At 44.0% G+C, this 26788-nt stretch overlaps 1 protein-coding gene across 5 annotated transcripts in view; it reads right to left on the bottom strand.

The window, feature by feature from the left end:
- Positions 1 to 1607: 1607 nt before the first annotated feature.
- Positions 1608 to 26788, bottom strand: part of RBM17 (RNA binding motif protein 17) — a 28233-nt gene continuing 3052 nt past the window's right edge. For 2 of the 5 annotated variants that reach the window (XM_045467262.1, XM_045467265.1), the window contains exons 2-12: positions 22837 to 22974; positions 17069 to 17185; positions 13913 to 14079; positions 11969 to 12066; positions 9173 to 9229; positions 7841 to 7982; positions 5537 to 5688; positions 4371 to 4444; positions 3432 to 3530; positions 2309 to 2381; positions 1608 to 2181 (exon numbers count right to left, since the gene is read on the bottom strand). In XM_045467262.1, the coding sequence (XP_045323218.1) occupies positions 2078 to 2181; positions 2309 to 2381; positions 3432 to 3530; positions 4371 to 4444; positions 5537 to 5688; positions 7841 to 7982; positions 9173 to 9229; positions 11969 to 12066; positions 13913 to 14079; positions 17069 to 17185; positions 22837 to 22959 (1206 nt within the window). In that variant the 5' untranslated portion in view covers positions 22960 to 22974 and the 3' untranslated portion in view covers positions 1608 to 2077. Of the gene's footprint in view, positions 2182 to 2308; positions 2382 to 3431; positions 3531 to 4370; positions 4445 to 5536; positions 5689 to 7840; positions 7983 to 9172; positions 9230 to 11968; positions 12067 to 13912; positions 14080 to 17068; positions 17186 to 22836; positions 22975 to 24572; positions 24715 to 26788 lie in introns of all 5 variants that reach the window. The other 3 variants (XM_045467263.1, XM_045467264.1, XM_045467267.1) reach the window with 3 other exon arrangements.

Here is a 26788-nt window from a genome sequence, read left to right as displayed (position 1 = left end):
GTTGGAAAAAGCCACCTCGATGCAAATAAACCATTCTGTTACAAAGCAGAACAATAGTTCAGGTATTAGAGGCATTCTGGAACTTCTACTTTAAGAACATCAGAGATTATACAAATTTAGCTGTCATAATAAATACCGATAGTCTCAACTTAAAATTTTTTGACTTTATAATAGTGCAAAAGTGATACACATTCAGCTGAAATTGTACTTGGAATCTTGAATGTGAACGTGGGTCTGGTCCCAGGTTAGTGACGTGTGGTCGGACGCCCTCTGGGATGCTGGGCAGTGAGCCACCGCCCCCAGGCAGCCAGTGTTCACGAGGGCAGACAGATCCACCGACAACCATTGGGCCCATCAATTTCAGGTCAGTCCTCAGTACATGGCAGGAGACAGTCAACACCTTGTTATCAGATAGGCTTTGTGCGAGATCATTTTGCCCGCCTGGAGGCTGACGGGAGTGTCGTGGGCACGTCTAGTAGGCCTGGCTAGGCTATGTAAATTCGGTGTATTAAATGGATCTTCAACTTATGGCAGGTTTATTGGCATATAACCCATTACAAGCACTTTTAGGTACTTATAGGCCCATAGATAGTATCCGGTCCAGGTGTTCAGGTCCACAGGTAGACCCGTTCAAGTCTCAGGGCTGCTGTTGATTTTTATTTCTACAAAATATTCAATTATATAATTCCTTTATATTCTTTGACCCAAACTTACTTTATAGAATACGTATGCTTTTATCACAGAAACCAAGTCTCAATTCAGTTTTACTCAGTAAAATGATACCACAAAAGAGAATATGTTATTTTTTTATTTATGTTAAATAAAAACATGAGAAAATCCTTTTTTAAAAAGGGTTAGAATATTCCTTATGTCTCCAAACCATGGATGCAAAGAACTGTTGAGTGCTTTCTTCCCCCGAGAAGGGTCACAACACACTTCCACGTGGTAATCACCTGGAGACAGCACAGGTACACACCCCCTGCCAACTGCCGCTGCAGGAAGGTCACATGCAGTATTTGGGCAAGCAAGGAACAGAACACAGGCACAGTATATTCTGGAAACACTTCCTGCCCTGGCAATGAACCTCAGTACCAAGTATTATTAGCTGCTTTCTTTTTTGTGGTCCCGCTACATCTTTAACCCACTTAATACCACCACACTCCGATGGCACAACTTTTCACAATTCTAGAATTCCATCCATTGGTAGTACAGTTTAAGTGGCCTATGAGGCTGCATTTTATAAATATAAAAATCACGTGAGAACTAATACTATTGCGAATTTTGCCAGTAGAAACGTGGCCCCTAAGGAGCCACTGTTTCCAAAATATAACTGGACACACATTTACAATGCACCTGTGAATTCTGGAATCAACATGTCGAGTCTGACCTGCATGGAGACTAGACAAGAGTCTCTGAAGACCACTGCTGGATCCATGGTTTCTGCGCCCACCTACCCCCACACTCGCCGCAGATCCCACAGTATAACTTCACCGGAAGCGGTCTGTCCAACGGTCACGGCAGCCTGGCAATGCTTCCACCTTGGCTCCCGTCACAGAGTTCTCCACGACTGGAGTCAGTAAGAACTTCTCTGTTAGAGAAAGCAAACGTTTCCACCTTTGGCAGACTGCCAAGATGACACTTTATTATAGAATTTATGAAGCTACAGTTTAGGAACTTGCAGGTTTTATTAAAATGAATCAAAAAAGAAAGAAAAGGGTAACAATACAACCCCATATCCCAAAACGTTCTAGATATTTTTAGTGCAAGAAATGCTGTCTCACTGAAGCACTTGAGAATTATCATGAAATCCTAGCAAAAAAACGTAATCACCTTAGAAGTGGTAAAAAGAGAAACAACCAGAGAGGCACACAGATTGTGTTTTTTTTTAAAGGATTTTTATACTATATTTAAAAAACCACAAAATAAAAAAGGGATCAATCAACATATATCTCAGAAGTCCTTCCAAGAGTCTCTGTACCCAGCAGCCACACAGGCTGGCTGTCGCCTGTTTCTTCTCCGCTCAGCTGGCAGCTCATGTAAGGGCCATCGAAGATAACTCGTGCTGTAGTTCTTAAAATCAAACTTGTTCCGCCAAATCCAAGACCCTGAACTTATCCAAATTGTAGAAACATGCTTTTACCACCCGTCCACCAAAATACCTCCCGTTCAGATCAACAACAGCTAAAAGACAAACAGAAAGACAGTCCGTTAATACAGGTATCCTGAGACACCACAAGAACATGTTTTCATTTGAAGGATTAAGATCACAAATTCGTTTTTGTTCTTTACAGTGGGCTATACAACTTACCTTTAATTGCTGATTCAACCCTCTCAAATTCTAAAAATATTCGTACTGCTTCATCATCAGGGGCACCAGGAATCTGGAAAAGAAAGTATGATAAGTAAAGTTATCAAGAGATACAGTTGTATATAAGTTTTCTTCCTTAACTGATCTTTGTCAGAGTAAGTGTTGCAATTACCATCTTAAATGGAGAAGTACCAAGGAAATAAGTATGATTTGTTCATCACCAAAATCCGTCCAAAGTCTCCTTATGAGAGGCACCTTGGCAAGTGCAGAAAACACACAGCTAACTAAGCCGGGCAGTCGTTGACCCTGAAGAGGTCCTATGCCGGCTGACGCCTACACAAATCATCAAGCAGTCAACAAACACAACGCGACCCAGAAGACCCAACGCGACCCAGCAGTGAGAGCAGAAACAGACGAACAGATCCGTACTCTAAGTGCCTCTCACGTCGGCTAAATTCCTGTCGGACTCTCCGAGCCCCGCATAACATGGCCCCCCTCCACCCGGGGAAGCAGCACCCCCCCCCCCCCCCATTAATTCCCAGTACTGCCAACCAGCCGGTCCACACTGGAACCTTCTCAAGCTCAGCCCACGCTGATGTCGTTCATAAAGCTTGCTCTCATGTTTTGTGATCGAATCCCTTTCTCAACTCCTGTGTTCACAGTGACTAGTCCAGAGTCCAGCAACTGAATGTTCTCGATTTTTACACGGGCTTGTTTTGTTGTTTCTTCAACTGAACATATCACTGAGTGGGGAACATGTTTCCTGTCTCCCAAATGTATGTGGGAGGCACTAAATACACACTTGCCAAATGAATGAAACCAAAGGCATGTCCAACTAACTGAACTATGGAGCACACAGCAATCTATAATCACCAAACTAAACCTCAATCATAAAATGAAACATCTTATTTCTTCACCAAATAAAATTTGAAGCCCTTCTTATCTTTATGGTTAAAATGGTTATAACCAAGTAAAAGAAGTGTACCTAACCAATATCTGTCACCTTCGGGAGTAACAACACGTTATGTTTCTCACTGCACATCTGGTCTCTATTTAGAGGCAGAAAATATTTGATGATCTATCAGTTATAACTTGGGTTATAAACATCAAAAAACCCTCTTACTTCAAATATCACACATTTCCCAACTTTGCCATATTTTTCACACTCTTCCTTGGTTTCAGCTTCCAAGTCTTCATCTACCTCTCCCGCACCAACCATGTTCTATAAACAAAAACAAATAAATTCAGGCATCAAGTATAATTTACAAATATATAAATGAGATGAACAAGTAAGTTTCTTTCATGATGGCAAATGTTCTCAATCCCAAATGACACAATGAAAATGTTCACCCTTGTAGTACCCAAAGTTGGTACTTCTTAAAAAAATAAAAACATGTATTTATGGTTTTTTAAACACATTGAATGAAAGCAAATTACGAGCTCCTTGCACTTAACAGAGTACAGATGTACACTCTTACTCTGTTTACTCATTTAACTGAAAAATAGTTCTTGGAGCTTATGTCCTACTTTGACTGTTAAGTTGAAAAAGAGTGCCCTACTTGGACAGATGCCCAAGTTAAACATGGCTTACCCACCAATGAGGCAAAAAGAAGTTTTTCAGGTGTGAATAATGAGCATAAGTACATGAATACAATCATGTTGTAAGAATAACAGGAGAAATATATACAGCTTTTGAGAAATACGAAATGTAAACACATACTCCCACACACATTAAGCTTCAGTCACAAAAGCACCTATACAAGCAGAATACATACACTAAGCTGAACTTCTAAACATTTCAAATATTTTAGAGCAATTGCTCACTGCAGTCTTAAACACTGTATTTAGCAATAAATAAATAAATAAATAATCATGAAAAAGGAATTTAAAACCTCAGTTTTAGATGGAATCTATCCAGAAGGATCATTTGCAAAAAACTTACTTTCAGTTTTCTTAAACTGTCACTCTATCAGTAGGGTTGAAGGTGTGCAAAGATAGATCAGGGTGGATGACACACAAAAATCAAGGTAGGAAAACAGGTTTCTTCAATGCTGCTTCTTACCCGTAGGAGGACCACTTTGGTAGGACACTTAAGTATTTCAGTTAATGGATTGGAATCCGACTTCTTGGATGCGTCTGTAGCAAAACATTTAAGATGTAAGCGTGTTAAAGCACTGAGTCCGAGTTACGATGACTAATTTCAAGAGTACTTCTCGTTATTTATGTCCTCGGGAGTCATCTAGGAGCATTTATGCAATCAGTGTCTGAGCAAAAATGCAGCCTTATCTGCGATGAGAATCTCTGTTTCGCTGTGGTCTAAGCTTTTACTGCAATTCCTACAAGTTTTTGGCTTCCTTAATTACCTGCAACTTTTGTTAGCTCACCTCCTCAGTTCAGGCAGCTGCACGGAGCACTCGGACCACAGCCCTCACAGGTGAGAGGACTGGCAAGGGCAGTGTGGCCAAAGGTCAGCGGCCCGATGGAACAAGCAGTCTGTCAGCCGGCTGACGAATGCCACACACCCCACCGATCAGGGCGACTGCAGGGTTGGGCACGGGCCTGTTAGGCTGACTGGCTGCCAGAAAAGGCATCTTCCTTCTTTAGGAAGGGAGCTAAACTAAGATACTGAAAATAAACTCGATTCTGCTTAAAATGCAAAGATGTTTGGTTCATTCCAATGTGCCCTCAGCACAGAACAGACTGTAATAATCAAATGAAGATAAGACACCGACTAGACATCATCTACCAACGGACTGAAATGACAGTAGATCTCACAGAGCAATCAATCTGTAAGAAAATTAGAAATCGCACTTACAATGAAAGAGCAGGAAAAAGAAAAAAACAGAGAACTCTTTCAGGATGGAAATACACCGATATAATCATCGACATACTGTATATGACTCAGTCTTTCATGCTCTAAAAACCTAACTATGATTTTAACCAATTTAACAAGGTCTTCGCCTGATAGAAATAGGCATGAAACCATTTCTTTGAGTGTTTATTTTCTGCCAGAATCTCTCTCACCTTTTCTCCCACGGACCTTCCTACCACTAGTTTTGTTCTGAACAAATAAAGATGAGCCCCCAGGGTCTCCGTCTACACAACACCAAACTGGGATGCAGCACAATCAGAAAGTCTCCTTGCCGGCGAGGACCAGCCCTGTCACACAGGACCACACACACGCCCACCGCTCCCACCCTGGAGGCCCCTCTCGTGGAGGAGACCCACCTTTCTCTGTGGCGTCGCCCACAATGATCTTGCCTCCTCGCTTGCTGGTCTTCTCCACCGACAGTGCGGTGCTCAGCCCTTGCTCGTGCTTGCCGAGACCCTGGCCTTCCCGGAAGCCGTACTTCTGCATGATTTTATGTGCTACCGTGCCACTGGGAGGAAGGAAAAGACAAGGATCTCTTGGACTGAGTCACCTGCTGTAGCACAAACCGATTTTATATCACAGCCATCGCCTCCTAAAAAGAGAAAAGTGTACATTCCACATGGCTTCGACGTGGCCACCTGTAACTACCGACAGGCCATTCAGTGGAAGCTGTGAGACGTTCAGACTGAAAGAAACAGAAAAACTAATGCTGAAATCCTGGACATCCTGAGATTATCTATGAGGTAAGGGAAACACCCGTTTCCTGCGATATTCTCCCAGCATCCCTATTAGAAAACACTAGATGTCTCATGTGCTTCAGACTCTGCACTGCTACACAGTTTATGGCCATGGTTTAGTTAAAAGTGTCCCTGTCAAAAAACAAGGATAAATTTCCCACGACGACGACGACCACATTTTTCTAAATAGTACAACGGAGTTTCCAATGACAGTCCATAAACGAAAGACCTCTTAGAGATCATCCACTCAGCAGATGAGAACATAAAGACTCTGAGGCTCATACTGGCCGACCAGCTTAAGGCTGATGAGGAGCAAAGCAAGACACCGAGTCCAGAAATTCTTTCGTCGGTGTTAATGGTGAAGTCAAACTGGAACCTACAGTTCTTGAGTCCCGGGCCGGAGCTCGCTCTCTCTAGTACTCTGCTTTCACACTGCACTTGGAGGTACCTCGGGGGGTCTCGAGGAGGTCCCCCCAGCGACCTCTGCTATTCGGGGCTTGCATCATGACGCCGTGTGCCAAGTAAGGGCGCACCTACATCGCCCCCCACAAATCCCATCTGAGCGAGCTGCTCAGAGCCGGAGGGAGGAAGGCTGCCGAGCCGTGCCATGCTCTCCCTCCCCCGGGCACATGGTGAACACCTCATCCGCGTTCAAGGGGGAATTCAGCGAAAAGTCCACTTCTCTCACTAGCAGAATAAACCCCAGCTTCACGCATGTCCCCCTCCAGCACACGCTCTGGGGCAGCCCGACAGAGCCTCCCACACGGGTGGAGACATGAACCATCTACACTGCCCTGTGCCCACTGAGCCCCGGAGAGGAGACCCCCGTGACCAAAGAGCTGCACTGTAAACTGTATCTGTCTCCAATTTCATAGCCATCGATTAGACCACAGAACACGGCACCAGTCAAGGAGATGGATCCCTCAGTCAGAAACTGAAAAGTCTCACGCGGGGCATGAACCGCGGCCTCTCTGCCACCTGCCAGTCACCTCTCCACAGGCTCAGAATCAAAGCGCACGCGCGCAGGTGAGGTCATACGGGGGGGGATGACCGTCACAGCTGCCGTCCCTTCCAAAACACACGACAAGGCCTTAGTGGAGGGCTGCCTCACGTGACCGTTCCTCACAGGAGACACCGGGCGAACAACATGCCTGCCAAGCCCAGGGTGGGTTAAAAAACAAATCCAGGGGCACCTGGGTGGCTTAGTCGGTTAAGCCTCCGACTTCGACTCAGGTCATGATCTCACAGTTCGTGGGTTTGACTCCTGCGTTGGGCTCTGTGCTGACAGCTGGGACCCTGGAGCCTGCTACGGATTCTGTGTCTCCCTCTCTCTCTGCCCCTCCCTCACTCAGTCTCTCTCTCAGAAATAAACATTAATTAAAAAAAAAAAAAAAAAAAACATCCACGCCCTCCTGAAAGTCAACCTTAAAACTGAATTTTATATGCCAGTAGACAAATTTCTAATTATAGTTAAAATAAATGCTTTAAGCCAAAAGTATAGAACCATAACCTTCAAGCAAATGGTCGTTTTATCAAGAAAAAATTGCAATTCACCCTGTGGACACAGCAGAAGTCAACTCTAACGCACAGGAGCTATTCTGTTTGCAAATGTTCTGAAAACCAATGCAAATAACTATCAGAAGTGTCCCCACCTAGAGAATATGGCGTCCAGTATGGCAATCATCCAAAACCCACATGAGAGGGATTCGTGTGTGGTGTGAGACCCAACGGTGTCGTGCTGGGACGGCCTCCGCAGGACTCCAGCACGGACTCTGAAGAAGGGACGCTATGTGACGTCTTCCCCAAACACCCGAGAGCCCTCGCCTTCCACCAAGAGCTGCACCTACTGAAAGCGTGGACGCACTTCACCCTGAGTCTTGTCCTTCCCACACCTGCTGGGACAAGAGCACTTGGAACCGTTACCCCATGTTGGCAAGGAAGGAATTGCCAGGTCCGGTCGGAGATCTGGGTCTGTCTTGTTCCTCGTATACCGGGGGAGGGATAGCAGCTTTGGAAGACTGGGAGCGAGGTCTTGAGTCCTCTTCGTAAGGGAAATCTCGGGGTACTATTGAATAAAAATAAAGCAGGTTTACCAAAATGACACCAAAAAATTCTGAAGTGCACTTACATAGATCAGTTACCTATAAGAAGTAAGAAAAGCCAAATCACTCTCTAGTCGCTACATGACTCTTCAAAATCAGAGGTAGAAAACTATTTTCCCGATTCCAGCTTTGCTCCTTTTGTTTTTACCTCCTCAAAGGTCTTTTTTACATCCTACTGAAACATTATTCAGCCTTTAACGTGCTCTTAAACGACAATTTGTGTCTGAAACTTTAAGATTTTCCGTATGTTCCAGGTAGACCCACTTGAGCTTTCTCTAATTCCCACAGTGTTTTGTGTACCTGTCTTAAGACTCTAATCAGTATTACTACCTCGTTAACCTAGCAAATAATAAATGTCTTTGAGATTTGAGCCTATACATCAGACCAGTGATTTTTTGATCCTAGTTACACGTAAGAACCAACAAGGAAGCTTTGAAAAGATCTAGATGCTTGGGCCCCACTCCCGGAGACTAGTTTCAAGTAGGGCTTATGGTCTGTCAGGTATTTTCACATAAAAGATGTTCAACAATATTTTCTCAATTCTCTTCTTTAAAAAAATAACATAGTGTATTAAAAAGCACTAGGATGACTATATTTTCTTGGGATGGTTTAGGTCCGGTCCAACCCAGTGGGCAGGAACGTGATCTAGATGCCGTATCAAAGTCCAATTCCAACCCAAATATTCTAGAACAGAGCACCAGGAGCAAAAATAGTGAGTGGGCATGTTTTGGCAATCTAAGTAAATATGCACAACATGTGTAAGGAAACAGAAAATAATTGCAGAAAAATCTAATTAAGGAAGGCACTGCCACCTTGTGGAAGGTCACGAATTTACCGGCCTCTAAACCACAGAGTATGGAAACTATAGACTGGGCTACATGTATTTTAACCTAACCCCAACTATGAAACGTGAAGAGAAAACATAACAAATTACTTAAAAGGAGAGCAAAGCATCTCGCTGCACAGAACACAAGCCTTGCCCCGGCATGAAAGCCCGAGGCAGGAGCAGAAGGGCGGGCGGAGGAGTCAGAGGACGGGTTTTCAGGCCACTTCCCCTGACACTCCGAATACCCAGCCGACTCAAGCTAAGACTTCCCCCGACGGGGCCCGAGGCCAGGATCGGAATAAGAGAGGGCAAGAAACGGATACGTACACTCTTTGTCCTTCTCTACAAGAGAAGTGGGTGGTGCAATGGCCGCTCCGCCCATACCTGCAAGACACGAACCCACTGGTTAAACGAGGGGAGCACCGCAGACGCCCAGCTCGCGACATGCCACACGCTGTCCTGCGCTCCCTCTACAGGGGAGGGAAGAAGGACGTCTAGGACCAAAAAAATCACCTGGGCGAAACCCAGACAGACAAAGTCATCTTTTTCACAGCAGGCAATCGAGAACCCTAAAATGCAGTTAACAAATGAATTTTAAGGTGAAGAACACGGCCCAGAGAACTAGCAGTTACTTACAAAACAGAAACACAGCTCTACCGAGAGTCTGGTGCCACGAGGCATTTTCACACGTTACCTCATTTAGGCTCAACAAACCGCGGAAGGAGGAATCACTGCTTCCACTTGGCAGATGAGAAAAGGGTCAGAGGAGTTAATGGGCAGAGACAGGACACCCAGCTCCCGAGGCGCCGACACTCCCCCACAACGCGGCCCCGTGCCCTCCAGGGTGCCAACCACTGGGGCCAGACACCTACTTGGAAATGTGGGCACTTGGCCATTCCCGCTCCTGTGTCCCGGACAATGACGGACACGACGAAACGAAAACAGACTCCGTATGCTCTCCAGCAACCAGAGAGAGAACATGAACGGAAGACATGAGGAATTTTCATTCGCTATAAGCCCTAATAGATGTGTTACAATTTAATTGCCAATGAAATGATCAAAACAGTAAAACGAGAATTAAAAACTGATTACAAAACACGTTGCACCAGCATGTAATGTTTCACAAAAGAAATTCCTCTATGGCTACTGTACATGCATCACAATTAACATGTCTGGGCTACACAAAATACTCCTGGAGAAACACGAACCTGAATAAAACTCTGTCTTTTCTTCTGAAACACCCATTATCTTTTTTTTTTTTTTTTTTAATCTCATCACCAAGACCTAAGTGATTACTGAGTGATTCTGAAAAAACCAGCTGTGAGTTCAGTATAAAAAATTCAGGGTGATTACTGGAAATCTGCTATTAATCTGGTTAAAACATGAACGTCAATCTGTTAACAGCAGTGTGAAGAGTGGCTATGACGCCAGCACTTTCCTAATACTAGATTGTATAGCTCTTGTTAATGTTCAAAAAATAGTGTCCTTAACACAGAAGTACAGCTCCTTATCTGACGGGCAGCCAACGTGTAAGGTGGAAAGATGAGACCGATAAATATTCAACCTATATGCTGATTCTAAACAAGTTTAACGAAAACCAAATATTCGTTACTGAGTCAGGTCATGGATATGGAACGTTTACCACAATGCCTGACGTATAGGGCATACACAGATGTTAACTCTACCCCCACTAGAAAAACAACGCAGTGCCTGACAGTGTTGGGCACGCAGTTACTTGTTTTAAACTGAGGTGTAACTGACACGGGATATCACGGGACTGCCTCAGCACCTGTGCGCTCTGTGAAGTGACTGCCACGGTGAGTCTACTTCACATCCATCACACGGTTACGCGTGCTTTCTCGTAAGGAGGACTTCAGATCTACTCTCTCAGCAACTCTAAAATATGCAATATAACTTTGCTAACTGCAGCTACGTGGCACATGGCAGCCCCAGGACTTCTTTATAACCGGAAGTCCGTATCTTTTGACCCTTTCATCCATTTCGCCCCCCCCAACCACCCATCTGCTCTCTATGAACCTGGATTTTTGTTGTTGCCTAGTAAGCATCTTATAAATACATTTAATTCATATCTGCATTGAAAGATTAAGAATTCTAAATTATTACAGACTTGTTCCTTTCCAACTCCATTAGTGTTTTAAAGTTTGAATTAAACCCTAAAGCAGCCTTGGCTGTACACTGGGGAAGACCACGCTTGCCAAACTTCTGGTCATAAAACTGAGTAGTTCACGCACAGGGAAAAATACTGCAGCTTTGTGATAACAGTATTCTCAGGTCTCATGTTAAAGATGACCATATCATAATGGAGGTTTCGGGCAAATGAAGATCTTGGATACGGTGAACAGTGGACCTGTGTTATATAAGGACTCATTCCCTCCGTGCCTCAGATTCTTCACCTTTAAAATGGGGATAATCGAGCTGCGTGATGTAAAGCAGATAACCTATGGAAGTGCTTACGAGAGTACCTAGCGTCTGGCAGACAAGTAGAAGATTTAAATTTCTCGCTTAAAAAAAAAAATCTCAACTTGTCAACCAAACTAATCAACCAAACCAAGGAAATGCCAGCAATCACAACATGACGAAGCACCCTATTCTCTCAAGAATGAACATTACTCATCGAGTGATCACTCAGAATGCAGCGGTAACACAAGTGCAAATCTGCTTGTGAAACCTCAGCCACGGAAGGGGCCTCCCAAAGTACCTGGTTCGAATTCTTGTCTCCCTGCTCTCCATACGACACTGAAAGAAACCCATGTCCAGGGAAGCTATGGGACTTCCTCAAATTCATGCATGTTAGTTGCAAACGTTCTGGAAACCAGCGCCTGGACTCTGTCTGGTGCTTCGCAGACGTGCTGCAGGTGAGGACGCCGTGTGTATACTGGAGGTGTGGCCCAAGCACCCCATCAACAAATGTCGGGAGGCAACCGAGAAGCTCACAGGAGAACATATATGAAAACAGGATGCAGGTTAAAACTGTTATGCAAACACGGTTGCTCGGATTCCAGAGAGAAACTTACCCAAATCAACGTCAATTCAACTATCAAACTGAACACGAAAAGCAAACAGAATTTCACCAAGTTTGAAACGGAACATTTCATGACTCACTTCTTTTCCTCCTCTCTCGCTCATAATCTTCGTCTTCATCAGAATCTGGATCTGGTCGCCTCGAAAACCCACTAGCTTCATGTCTGTCCTTACGCCTCCTGCGACAACAAAGGAACCAAATATTCATCACAGATAAACCAATGTATTTTTCAATTTTTAAAAACATACTTGTCTATTTTGAGAGGGCGCATGTGCATGCACAAGCGGGGTAGGGGCAGGAAGAGAGGGAGAGAGAATCCCAAGCAGCCTCCACGCTGTCAGCACAAAGCCCAGAGAGAACTGTGAGAACACGACCTGAGCTGAAGTCAAGAAAGGATCTGAGCCACCCAGGCACCCCCAAACCAGTTTAGAGATATGGAGCCCAAGGATGTCACCTTGACTTGCTGTTGTCTAGAAAATATTCAAATCCTCTCTTCCCCACTGAACTATTAGTTTGGGGGAGGGGAGCACATGTACAAATAACTGCTTCAAGACTAAAGTAGCAAAAGTGAAGTGAGAAAAATCAAAAGATAAATTGAACAAATTTAACAGGCACAAGAATACAATAAGCAGGAAGGAAAAAGTTTCCTTGATGTTTACCTCTTTCACTTTTAAAGCATTATCAACATAGATAATACTTTAAGAATTTGGATTCTCTAGAACATACTTTCACTTCAGGAAATGATTCAATAAATACTGAGAAAAAGTATATTAATCATATATGACTATCGAATAATCAACATTGAGTATTTTCAAAACAAGAAATACAAATAGGGGTGAATGGGTGGCTCAGTCGGTGAAGCATCCAACTTCAGCTCAGGTCACGATCTCACAGTTCATGAGTTCGAGTTGTCGTCTGTGCTGACAGCTCAGAGCCTGGAGCCTGCTTTGGATTCTGTGTCTCCCTCTCTCTGCCTCTCCCCTACTTGCGTGCACACACGTGCGTGCGCTCTCTCTCTCTCTCTCTCTCAAATATAAACATTTAAAAAAAAAAGAAACACAAATAAATCATTTACCCATACCTTTACAAAATATAAATAAAAGATGTCATAATTCCATCTGGCTCAAAATTAAAGTTAAGAGTAACATTTTAAGTATTTTATTTTTTAAAGCAAGCTCTACTACCAAAGGTGGGCCTTGAACTCATGACCCCGAGATCAAGAGTCGCAAAATCTACTTACCAAGCCCAGTCACATGCCCCAAACATTTCAAGTATTTTAAATGGTTAAGATCCTAGTACCATCTTAGCACAGGAAAAAAACTCTATTATTCAACATCAGGCTTTTAAGTTACTTTTCTAACAATTCACACAAAATGTAGACTTCAAGTTTTCTGCATCTAGACAGGAAATTTTCTCTAGCGTTTGTTCACAACAACTACAGGCATACCTCGCAGATACTGTGGGTTTGGTTCCAGACCACCGCAATAAAGCAAATATTGCAACAAAGGGAACCAAAAGATGTTTTTGGTTTCCCAGTGCATAGAAAAAGTTACGTTCACGCTACATTGTGGCTATTAAGCATACAACAGCATTATGCCTAAAAAGAAAATGTACATATCTTAATTAAAAATACCTTATTGCTAAAAAATGCTACCCATCCTCTGAGCTTCCAGTGAGTCATAGTCACTGATCACAGATACAATAATGAAGAAGCCTGAAAGCCTGGGAGAATTACCAAGAACACAGAGACATGAGAGCAGATGCTGTGAGAAAAATGGTGTGATGGACTCGCTCGACACAGAGCTGCCACAAAAACCTCTAATCTGTAAAAAAAAACAAAAAAAAAACAAACAAAAAAAAACACTGCATCTGCCACCATATGCCTGGACAAATTCTGACAAACAAATGGATTCCTTCTGATGACTGCTCAGACCAACCATGAAAACTAGCACTAGGGTTCATTCATTCGAATCCCAATGAATATTTCAAATGTAAAATATCCTCGAACCCAAACAAAGCCTTACTTTTCTCTCTCTTCTATTTCTTTTTGTCTTTCCAGCTCCCGCTGTCTCTGCCGTTCTTCTCTTTGGCGCTTTACCACTTTCTCGTAATCATTAGGAAACATAGGATCATATTCATCAGCTAAAGGAATCAAAACTTCTCCTGCAGAAAATCCACTGGGAACAGGATCCTGAGGAAGGTAAAAATGCCAAACTATGCATCATCCTCTTGTTTTAGAATTTCACACGTAGAATTAAGGTCAAAAAACACGAGCATCAGAGGGGCTTTGCCGACCACCCGTCTGCCTCGTCTGTTTTAGTGACGAGGAAACAGGTGCCTAAGGAGGGTTAGTGAGTTGGTGCAGCCGCAGGCCTAGCTGTGGAGCAGCAGAGAAGAGGCTCACCTCTCAGTTTACTACCAACTCCAGAACGACCTATGGTGTTTTCCTGGAATTCCTAAACAAGCTGCGCCGCCTACAATTTCAAGCAATAGATTTGGCTATTTATAATACACAATGAATACTCCCGTTTTAAAACGTCTCTACGAAAACCTGAAAAAAACGATCCGTGGGTAACAATCATTCTTGTGGTCAATTAATAAACGTTAGATTCTGTACCATGGAAACTTGCTATACTGAGACTTCACAAAAAAGGCGGAAAGCATCCTCTTGGACTTTCTGAAACCCCCTGGAATACACAACCCTTCCCAGTAGGCCGCGCGCCAGGAACCGGGTCTGGCACAGGTGGATGGCACGACCCACCACACCATTAGTTCTTTTAAGGTCCGCTAAGACCAGGGTCCGATGGTTAACACTTTGCATTTCTCTTCTGTACATTTAGAAACTGGGGCTACCCTTTGAGAGAAAAGAGGCAGCCTTAAAGAAATCCGAGAAACAAAAGGCGGCCAGCACACAGCTGACCTGGAGACACGTGAGGACAAACAGGGTTTCACCAGAGGCTGGCGGTCCTGATGTTCTGAGCGCTCTAGCCTCCCTAAGCACCGCACTGTCCTGTCGGCTGTCTGAGCTTAACTCTTCCTTAGTATCTGCAACAATCAGATGCCTTCACTGGTCTCCAGAGACCCCAAGCAAGCACAGGTGTCTCTGAGGCCCACTCCGCACCTCCTTCAGGAAGTACACTGCCCCACACTAGCAAAGGCAGGACGCTTGTTTGTGAAACATATTTTGTATCCGAACACAAAACTGATGTGATACAGAGACTGTGTGTTCACTATCAATGGATCTGAATCTGGCAATTCCTGTATTACACCATTCAGTCTGATGTTCTGCATCATAAAACAAACATTTCAGTGCTTCCCTACAACTAAGAATCAGGAAACATTATGATCCATTGGATATAACAAGTCAGAAAAACAGGTATAATCAGCTCCCAGGCCTGATCACTGGAAAGTTGACACAAATCTCTTTAAGGCAAGGTTCACAAAGGGTAGTTATGACTTGTATTCATATGAAAGACAGTTTAAAAACACAAAGGCATGTGCACAAGACTTCGTCTCAGTTATTATTGAGACCTGAGAGAAACCAACAATCAGCTACTCAACTTATAGAACATTATAACCACAAAGTTTTGGACAGAACAAATTGTCAACAACAAGGTTAATTCTTTGTCATTTCAAAATCTGAAAGCAAACTTTTCCTGTGTAAATCCTGCTAAGTTGAACAAGGAGCCATCATTCTCTAAACGCTATAAGAATAAAGCAGTCTGTTCCATTTTTAAAAATTAAAATGTTAATACCTTAATGCTGGGGAGGGTGGGAAAAACTAAAACACTCACATACAGTAGGTGATGTTGCAGACTCAATACACAGTAACAGAAGATAATGAACGACTTTATTAGTTGTAGCAAGGAAAAATTAGGTGGATAATTTGTGAGCAAAAAATGTTAAATGACTAAGAATCTCCAGAAACACCTCCATGGGGGATACTTTCCCTCCTCGACAGACTATCAGCCCGCAGGACCAACATCAGTTCTTCTGGCCAAGAAATCTCAGAACAAAAGCAAATTAGGGGAGATTGCAACCCAAGACAGTTTTGACTGAAACTAAAGAGAGGGGATGGGCAGTTGGGACTGTGTCAGCTTGATTTGGGTTCTAACAGGTGTGGGTGTGGGAGGTGGGCAGGAGCCTTGCTACGAAATAGCAATAATCACGTGCTCTGTTTATTAACCTCTCTTGGTCATTCTTCATCAAACAATTTGTGTGCATGGTGCTGTTTGAACTACTGCACTCATACTACTTGACTGCCATCTGTAGGATAAATGTTAAAGAGTAGTTCTAATTTCTTTTTAAGTTTATTTATTGAGAGAGAGCGAGCGAGAGAGAGCGAGCGAGAGAGAGAGCAAGCAAACAGGGGAGGAGCAGAAAGAGAGGGAGACAGAGTCCTGAGCGGGCTCCACGCTTAGCATGGAGCCCAACATGGGGCTCAATCCTGTGACCATGAGATCATGACCTGAGCTGAAGTCAAGAGACAGATACTCAACTGACTGAGCCACCCAGGCTCCCCAAGAGTGGCTGGAATTTCGACTACAGTTTACACTGAATCCATTGACCTTTCGTTTTGTACAATTTGAACTATGACTCTGAATGACCCTTTTTCAGATCCTCCTCATCCTCACTAACCCATTTACAGAGGTGACCATATCTGGTTTTTTTTTTTGTTTCTAAGATTATATGAAGTCACTGTGGTAATAAAAGGGTTTAGTCCTTTTCTCTATTTTAATCCACAGTAAGACAGTAAGCACTAACATTCCTCATGACAGCAGAAGTTAGAAACAACGCGCGTATCCAGCGTTACATAAGCTAAATACACTACAGGACGCCCATCGGAGGAAATACGGGGAAGCCACAGAAATGATCATGTACTCCTATGCTTTCTAACACAGATGGACAGTCACAATATATAACGTGAGAAAAGCACGTCAGGAGGCAGAGAATGGAAAGCTATTCTAAAACATAAAGTTTTTAACTTCTGGAGGCTAGGACTGAAGTCACTTGGTTTTTTTCCTGCCTATCTCCGGTTTCTGGTTCTTCTATAATGTACTATCTTTATTTCAGATCATGTTCACAGTTCAGTTGAAAACGACGCGGGCGAGCCTGCAAGGACCCCCAGAGGAGCCTGGGCTCTGAGGATGAGGACAGCAGGGGACAGGGGGGCGGCTCACCTTCAGGCCAGCCGCCACGTGCGGGGGGGTGTCCACGATCTGCCGGTCGTCTGAAGAGCCACCACGCTTTAGGTCGATCACCGGAGCGAGGACAGTACTCTGTTTTGTTCTCTGGCTCTAAAATCATCGAAAAACAAAAGAAGCACACAGAAGCTTCAAATGAAAATTCATACTATTTGTAACAAAGCTTTTCGGTCTCTGGAACAAACCTTTCAGATACGAGAAAAACGATCTTAAAACAACAGCCTTTTAATTCAATTATCACTATTACCATATACTTTCTGCAGTCTTTTTTTTAAAAAACACGAATTCCATTTTCATAAAAGGTTTACGGTAAACTTGGTCTCTTATCTAAACCTGCACGTGAATTAATAGATGCAAAAAGCTCCACTGACCACAGGAGGGTAAATGTGTAACAGCACATCACACTCATGCCTCGGGTGACTCCCTCACAAGGAAAAGGTATGCTTTTATAGCCTGAGCAAAAGGAACTGTGGATTAGGGGTTTTTCCCTCCCAGTAGAACCTAAATCCTGCCTCTTTTATTATAAACCCATAGAAAAAAATTAAATTTTTTTTTTAATGTTTATTTATTTTCAGTAGACAGAACACAAGCAGGAGAGGAGAAGAGAGAGAGGGAGACACAGAATCCGAGGCAGGCACCAGGCTCTGAGCTGTCAGCACAGAGCCCAATGTGGGGCTCGATCCCACATTGATCGAGCCATGAGATCATGAGCTGAGCCAAAGTCGGACGCTCAACCGAGTCTTGCTCAACCGAGTCACGCAGGCGCCCGGACAGAAAAAAAATTTTTAAAAGAGAACAATACTCACTCATGTATCATCAACCACTGTTACTATGTTACCATATTTTCTTTACCATACACCTGTCTTTTGTGCTCAACCATCTGAAAGGAAGTTGGAGCTCCGCGACATTTCCCCTTAATCTCCTAAAATTATGGACATTCTCTTACATAAGCACAGTACTAACACCACACCGAAAAAAATCAACAATCCCCCATATCATTGCCTATCCAATTCATATCCAGATTTTCCAAGCTGTCCCCTAAAATAACTTTTAAATAGGTGATTTTAGGAGCGCGTGGGTGGCTTAGTCAATTGAACATCCAACTCATTTTTTTTTAACGTTTATTTATTTTTGAGAGAGAGAGGGAGTGGGAGGGGGGCACAGAGGATCTGAAGCAGGCTCTGTGCCGACAGGAGAGAGCCTGAAGTGGGGCTCAAACTAACAAACAGGGAGATCATGACCTGAGCCAAAGTCGGACAGGACACTTAACCAACTGAACCACCCAGGCGCCCCAAGCATCCGAGTCTTGATTTCAATCAGGTCATGATCCCAAGGTTGTGGTATCGAGCCCCGAGTAGGGCTCTCAGCTGAGCATGGAGCCTGCTTGAGAGTCTCTCTCCCCCACTCACGTGCTCTCTCGCCCTCCTCCTCTGTCCCTCTCCCCTGCTCGCTCGCTTGCTCTCTAATAAGTAAAGAGCTGATTTTATCCTGAATCAGGATCAGACCTGGTTCAGAATAAATTTTTAATCTCTCAATTTAGAACAGACTCCGTTCCCTGCTGTCGTCATCATCACAAGCAGCAGTGTCTTCGTCTCCTCCTCTTTTTCCCGACACTCTGGTAAAATGCCGCACGTTCTGGATGTGTCTGAGAACTTCCTGGTGCTCTACACTTCTCTCTGCCCTGTAGCTCCTGACAGCGGAACACTTCACAGGTGAGGGGATGTGCCTCCCTGGCACCCGCCCTGCAGGCTGTCAGTGGTGATAACATCACACGGCCATGGCGGTGACCATCTGGTCCTGTGGTCACAAAGGTTTAATGCCCCCTTCGCAACTGAAAAGTGTTCTATGTTTTCAGTGTTATTACCACAAAAGGCTCAAAAGAAACCACCATCTCTCTTGAATTTAATGGTGCTTATCATCTTAAGCAAACAAATCTGATCGAATCATTAAATACACAATGCACTACGTGAATACCAAAGTTCAAAGGGCAACGGGGGAGATGATCAGAATCCTCTTTCCATTATTGTTTCCATTCAATGTGTATTTTTCTTTTTTTTTTTTTTTTAATTTTTTTTCAACGTTTATTTATTTTTGGGACAGAGAGAGACAGAGCATGAACAGGGGAGGGGCAGAGAGAGAGGGGGACACAGAATCGGAAACAGGCTCCAGGCTCTGAGCCAACAGCCCAGAGCCTGACGCGGGGCTCGAACTCATGGACCGCGAGATCGTGACCTGGCTGAAGTCGGACGCTTAACCGACTGCGCCACCCAGGCGCCCCTCAATGTGTATTTTTCAAGTGGATTTATTTCATCTGTGGAGACACAGATGAAACCCAGCCCCATCTTTCAGTTGTAGGTAACACCCTTAAGATTTGGTTAGGCCAACCTAGTGCTGAGTAATTAATTAGTGAATTAAACCTAAGAGAAGTGAGTGAAGTGGTATCTTCACTTTCCTTCAAGAGCAACATACTACTAACTGCACACAGCAATCTCAAAAGATACTAGAAAGTTAGCAGAAACGATTCCACAGGCTACCGTTTATTTTGACCTCTCTTTTGAAAATCTTTCTGGGGGCGCCTGGGTGGCGCAGTCGGTTAAGCGTCCGACTTCAGCCAGGTCACGATCTCGCGGTCCGTGAGTTCGAGCCCCGCGTCGGGCTCTGGGCTGATGGCTCAGAGCCTGGAGCCTGTTTCCGATTCTGTGTCTCCCTCTCTCTCTGCCCCTCCCCCGTTCATGCTCTGTCTCTCTCTGTCCCAAAAATAAATAAACGTTGAAAAAAAAAAAAATTTAAAGAAAATCTTTCTGAAATCTCAGATTTCCTAGTACCTGAAATTACTGTATTGGAGAAGTAAAAACCTGATAAGCAGAAATTGAACAGACTGAGGCAGACAAGAGGATTTCCAAGAGTCTAGACTTCATCTCACTCTTTACTTTTAATGTGAGTAAAGTAAGGGTACAGAAAAATCAGTATGTGATGAATAAATTTCCTAATATATTTATTTTTTAATTTTTTAAATGTTTTTTATTTATTTTTGAGAGAGAGACAGAATGTGAGTGGGGGAAGGGCAGAGAGAGGGAGACAGAGACTCTGAAGCAGGCTCCAGGCTCCGAGCTGTCAGCACAGAACCCGATGTGGGGCTTGAACTCACACACCATGAGATCACGACCTGAGCTGAAATCAGACACCCAACCGACTGAGCCACCCAAGCGCCCCCCCACCCCCCCTTTTTAATGGTTTTTTTTTTTTTTTTTTTTTTTTTTTGAGACAGAGAGAGACAGAGCATGAGCAGGGGAGGGGCCGAGAGACAGGGAGACACAGAATCCAGGCTTCGAGCTGACGGCACAGAGCCGGACGTGGGGCTCAAACTCATGAACTGTGAGATCATGACCTGAGCTGAAGTCGGTCGCTCAACTGACTGAGCCACCCGGGCGCCCCTATATATTTATTTTTTTAAAGGATCTATTTTCTCAATAGTATTTTATATAAGCCAATTTTTAACCTGTAGTTAAATATGCATATAAATATGCACTGACTGGAAACAGAAAGTGACCCTGAAGTTACCCAGGGCAGGAAGAAACAAATTAGCTAGGATTTTTAAGATTTGGCTAAAAGTAATCCACAAAGCTGACACTATTACACTGGTAATTAAAGAATTAGCCCAGTTTTTAATCTGTGTATTTTGACTTCTGCTCTTCTATTTTGTTACCTCTCACTGCCTAAGATTGTCCGCTAATTATGTCCATTTGAAGTCTAATTGAATTTATGATTTGAAGTATGAGACCGCGCCTTAGAGCCAGAGCCATTGTACAAAAGAGACTATGAGGCCCTCAAGAATAACGCATGAAACAGTTGTAGCGCTGGAAAATAAAATCTTATTTCTAGGTCTTATGTGCAAAGCAAAAGTCGTATGAAACTCAGAGAGATTTAAAAACTTAACCAATTTAAAAACATTTAAAGGAAAAACAAGACTTGTTTTGCTAATCTTCCTTTCTTGTGGGATGAAAGCTTGTTTTAAAAAACAAAATTCTGTCTCTCTAAAAATACTGGTATAAAGGGGCACCTGGGTGGCTCACTCAGTTAAGCGTCCGACTTCGGCTCAGGTCATGATCTCATGGTTCACGAGTTCGAGCCCCACGTTGGGCTCTGTGCTGACTGCTCAGAGCCTGGAGCCTGCTTCGGATTCTCTGTCTCCCTCTTTCTGCCCCTCATCCACTCTTGCTCTGTCTCTGTCTCTGTCTCTGTCTCTCTCTCTCAAAACTAAATAAACATTAAAGAAAATATATTGGCATAAAAATTTTAATCTGGTTATGATGAATCTGAAAAAGACAAAAACCCTGATCGATAGAACTGACAAAACGAATTAAGATTTTCAGACCATGTTGCTTTGCCTGTGGGTATCCTAATCCTAAACACCTTTTTACAATGCTGAGCAATCAAATGCAAGCACTTCCAATATAACTACCTATTGAATAGACAGTAAAATAATTCCAACTTTAAAATAACATTATGCAAAATTTCAAACACGAAATGAAAGAAAACAAACAGGAACGAGTCCCTAAATGTCTAGGACAAGTTTCAACGGCCATGAGCTCGTGGGCAATTGTTTCGTGTGTGTCCATACCTCCCCTTTCCCATAATGGATTATTTTAAAGCAAATTCCTTAAGCTCAAACATTTTATTGGTAAATATTTCAATAGCTCTCTAAGGCAGGTTTTCTTAACTTCTTTTGTCATTACTGCTTCCCCCTCAAGGCACCTTTTAATACATTTTTTCCTGCCCATACAATTTTCACCCCACAGGTATACTGTGTTTCTGTACTTTATGCGTATCTGTGCTCTGCACATAAAAAGAGCAAACTTTTTGAGCATTATGGCCATATTCGCCCATTTGGGGGACAGAACTTTCACTGGGTGATACGCTCTACAGTGTAAGGCCCCCTAGAACAATAAGCAAACCATTATACCATTCTAATTGCTAAACAACATTTTAGATCAAATATCCAGTGGACAAGTATGGTCTTAACGTCTTATGTGTTGTTCAATTTCAAAGATGTCGCCAGTGCCCAACATGCACACGATGTGAACAAAACCAAGTGCCCCAAGACCACACATGCCTGACACATTCAGAACCAATGTGAGCCCTCAGGGGCGCCTGGGTGGCTCAGTCAGTTGAGCGTCCGACTTCGGCTCAGGTCATGATCTCATGGTTCTTGAGTTCGGGCCCCGCGTCAGGCTCTGTGCGGACGGCTCCGAGCCTGGAGCCTGCTTCCGATTCTGTGTCTCCCTCTCTCTCTACCCCTGTTCCACTCGCACTCTGTCTCTGTCTCTCAAAAATGAATAAACATTAAAAAAATTTTAACTAAATCAACGTGAACCCTCACTAACACACACAAATTATTAGTTCCTGAAGAGCCTCGTCCTCTAAGTGCTGCTTCCAAACCACCTACCACAAACAGCAGGAGAGCCACCTAAAAATGCAGACCCCCGGGCCCCTGCTCAGGAATATGGCTAACGAAGTCTGAAAAACCAGTGTCGTTGCTGGAAAGGGAGGCCCTGCTTTCCTTCACTCCAATTTCCCGCGAGTCCGGGGAAGCACAATGACTCTGAACTCCTTCTCTCTGCACCCAGGGCCTCTCCCCCTACAAACCTGGTAAGAAGGTAGAAGAGCAAACTAAAACCAAACTGGGTCAACCCTAAGGAGACCCTGCTTTGCAGACTTCTGCGCGCACACGGGGCGTATCTCACCTTGGCTTGTGTGAGGGCCGCCTTCTTCACCTGAAGCTGGGACTGCAGAAGTTTGAAGTTTTTGGACCAGCCTTCTGTTTTTGAATCACTGGTCTCTACTCCCAGGTCATCATACAGGGACATCTTTCCAGTTTAATGCTGAAAGGCAAGGGGTATGGGGTGGAAAGAATGCAAACTCCAGTAAAGATCTCACATCTTTTCATGTTAAAGCAACTCAGTATCACAGAAGTTTAGAAGTAAAAGGTATTCGAGGAGATCGCCTAGTCCAGGAACCCTGAGCAAAAGAAGCCACGATGACCGATAACCACCAATCAGCGTCCTGATACGCAAAAGGATAGCCACGTATTATTTTACAAATAAATTTGCAGAATTAATTTTCCCACCTACAAGATCATGTGGTCAAGTAATTCTTGAGTGAAACCATTCTGTTCTATTGTACTTAATGATTATTAGTAATTACATATTGTCAACTATATATATCCGATTTTTAAAAATTCTTTGTCTCAACAACAGAAAGTACAAACTTTACAACAGTGCATTACCAGGTTGATTTAGCACTATTAGCTACCTTTGATGGAGAAGAAATCTAAACATATGCCTAGAAATAAGGAAAAAAAAAGAACAGAAATGATCTCACAGAAGCTGTATTTTCACAAACTATGACTGAATGTTGAAGAGAGTCGAGTTAGTTTAAATTTGTAATCTCTAATAACACTGATCGCAAAGAGAAAATCAATAATCCACATGTAAATGATCAATACATAATATCCTTGCAGAATGGAGGAATACAAAATAACAAAAAAAACAAGCAGCATTTCACACATATTAAGTCTTACCAAGCCAGGGTGGTGTTAAATGCAGTTATCTGCTGTTCAAGCCTAACCTGGTACAGACCTGGGACTTTGGGAGATAAATCCGCCCAAGGTCAAGGTGAGAAGACCCACTCCAAACCTAGTCATGTGAACACAGCCCTTGCCACTAAATCCCCACGGCCACCTTTAAATTTAAATACAACCTCAACGTTCTGGGTGAAACCACAACACAGCCCACTTCTCAAAATAAGAAATCAATCTCTTTCTCACAAAGGGAAAGAGAAAACAAAATTGACTGAAATCCCCAAACTGCAAATAAATAGCACAGGTATTTTCTGATTTATGGGCACATTCCCAAAATCTGTCAGTTCCCAGGTCCAGACAGCATTTTGCCATAGAAACCGTGTTAAACAAATCCCTGTTTCGCCTGTGTCTGTCTCTCAGGAAGGGAAGGCAATACAGACGAGAAGGAAAATATTTAATTTTCCCCCCGGTTATGTCTGACTCAGGGCAAAATCTCTCTGGTCTATGCTTACGTCTCCTCGCTTCTATGGCTGGGGCTCTAAGACCCTGCCACCACAAGCTGCTGGCTGTCCTCGGTTCCACTCTGCATGCAGTGGGGACCGACAGGGGCCCCCCAGAGGAGCTGCTCTGGGGCTGGGCAGAGCGGCTCTCAGCCTGGAAGTCAGTGCCCACTCAACTGATGCTGCTGTTCAGTTTCTTCTAGTCCTTAATATTCCAGCCCTCAGCTTCCATAAAAGTTCTCAGGTTTGATTTCTGAATGAAAGGCCCCCAAGGTAGTACAGAAGCAGGGAGAATAAAAGCAGAGCCCAGGGTACTGGCGCCTGACTCGCTCTAATGAATCACCCAAAAATGGAGGAATGCTAGCACGTTCTCCTGGGTAAGGCTTCTGTGACAACTCACCAGCTCGGCTGATAGTGCGAACAAAGAATTTCCTAGACAGCATATCCAACAGGGAAACGAATGCCCACTGCCTGCAGTGCCAGACAAAGTGAACGTTTTATTCAGGAACTTGGCAACCCATTGTCACGTTGAGCTTGAGTCACTGAGGCGACAAAGAAGAAGTAAGGAGCCCACCCCGCCGCCCCCGGCATCCACTTCAATCCACACTATCGGGAAACGCCGCGAAAACCCAGACCCAGCCTGCCGAGCTCACCGCACTAGCCGCAGACTAAGCTCCCGCCTGACCCACAGCTGAACAGAAGTCAGGCCAACAGCACAGTGAGTACCGTTTGCAAACCGCACCCAAGCCTCCTTTCTGAAATCTCTGGCCAATGACGACGGCCCCAGAAGGAACACTGAGGCACCCAGATCAGAGGCTTTTGTGCACTTCCCTCACAGCCTAGTGGTATTCAAAACAATCGTTCTTATCTAAGTACATAAACTTTACAGCTAATCCGAAAAACTCAGAGCAACAGCAAAGAGAAACAACGCCGCATGTCCAGCTTAGTCCCGTGGTTCTCAAACTACTTCCAAACGACCAGGCATCTTTCATCGCGTCTGGATGAACTGTCTGGGCTCTCTTCATTCAACCAGACACCAGACGGAAGCCTCGTTAAACCAGGGTTCGTTTCTTTTACCTTTCTTTATTCTCATAAAGGCAAGGGAAGACTAACACATTCTGGGAAACAAACAGACACAATGAAGCTTTCTAGGAAATTGTAAACAAAGATCAACAAAATTTGCTTGCAACCCAAACTCCACTTCTCCCAGTAACTCCTCCTAAGAAACTTAACAACCTCATCAAAAACAGTATTTACGTGAGGGACCTGGGTGGCTCAGTTGATTAAGCATCCGACTTCGGCTCAGGCCATGATCTCGCGGTTTGTGAGTTCGAGCCCCACGTCGGGCTCTGTGCTGACAGCTCAGAGCCTGGAGCTGCTTCGGATGCCGTGTCTCCCTCTCTCTCTGCCCCTCCCCGCTTGCACTCTGTCTCTCTCTCTCTCTCTCTCAAAAATAAATAAAGATTAGAAAAAAGATAGTATTTACGAATATATTTGTGCCAATGGAAACAGGTTAACCAAATGCCCACTGAACTACAAGGGAAAAGATCAGCTTATCCATTTTTGCATCTCCAATTTCTGGCACAGGGTAGGAATTTAACAAATAAACACTTGCAGAGATATTCCTAATTTAACAAGTCTGCTTAGCCACATGCATCAACACTGAAACTGCACAATGCCACAGGTTCCACCAGGAAGCGAAAGGCAGGCAAAAGGTTCTGGAGACAGACACTCGTGACAGTTGTATGCGTGTGTACCTACCGACACGGTACTGCGCCCTTAAAAACGGTCACAACCCTAAGCTCTGTGTTACGTACACTCACCACAATTAAAAGCAAACAGAAGTCTAGGTAACAGGGCGGGAGGGAGCAGCCCTGGGAAAGTGAGGATAAGGTACCAGGCTGCCGTCTAATTAACTCTAGGACGTCTCCCTACCAGGAAGAGTAAAGTCTAACAGAAGTATTTCCCCAAATTCGGGGGTTAAAAAAAGTCAAACAGTATAGAAGATCTCTTCTTCCAACCGAGTGCTTCCATCCAAGAATCCAGTATTTAACAAAGATTTCGGGGCTGAATTAATGAGGTCCTCTGGGACCATGCTTCCTCTGATCCCTTTCCAAATTGAAGATGGCCTGTGGACCACTCCATCTGATGTGCCTCACTCTGTAAGCTTCAAAAATGACATTTAAACTTCCTCGTATCTGTTCTCAAAACCTTCGCAAACACACTTTAAAGACGAGAAGCTGATGTCATCTTGGCAGCACCTGCTAGTTTTCTGTAACACACAGCGTACGGATCGCACCCAGAAGAGCTCCTTTGCTTTTCTCACTGGGACGGAACTTCAACTTCACAGAACTGGATTCATCGCAGCAACGACACACTCATTACCCATCCACACACCACACACGTATGGCCCGCTGGTCGTTACTGTAACACTACAAGCACCAGCGAATTTACCCCGTAGAACGAGAGTCGGCATCTGGACGAGAAACCACATTCGACCCGGAAGGTCCCCCCATCCCATCCAAGTGATGTCCCCAGCCCAGGGGCGGGCAGGACCCTGAACCCCACTCCCATCAATCCCTCACCACCTCCTTTTATGCAACACGATTTGCGTAA

The sequence above is a fragment of the Leopardus geoffroyi genome, chromosome B4 (genome assembly GCF_018350155.1).
Source record: "Leopardus geoffroyi isolate Oge1 chromosome B4, O.geoffroyi_Oge1_pat1.0, whole genome shotgun sequence".
In the NCBI taxonomy this organism is placed as follows: Eukaryota; Metazoa; Chordata; class Mammalia; order Carnivora; family Felidae; genus Leopardus; species Leopardus geoffroyi.
Note: the sequence above shows the minus strand (reverse complement) of the source record. Positions and strands in the feature narration are given on the sequence as shown.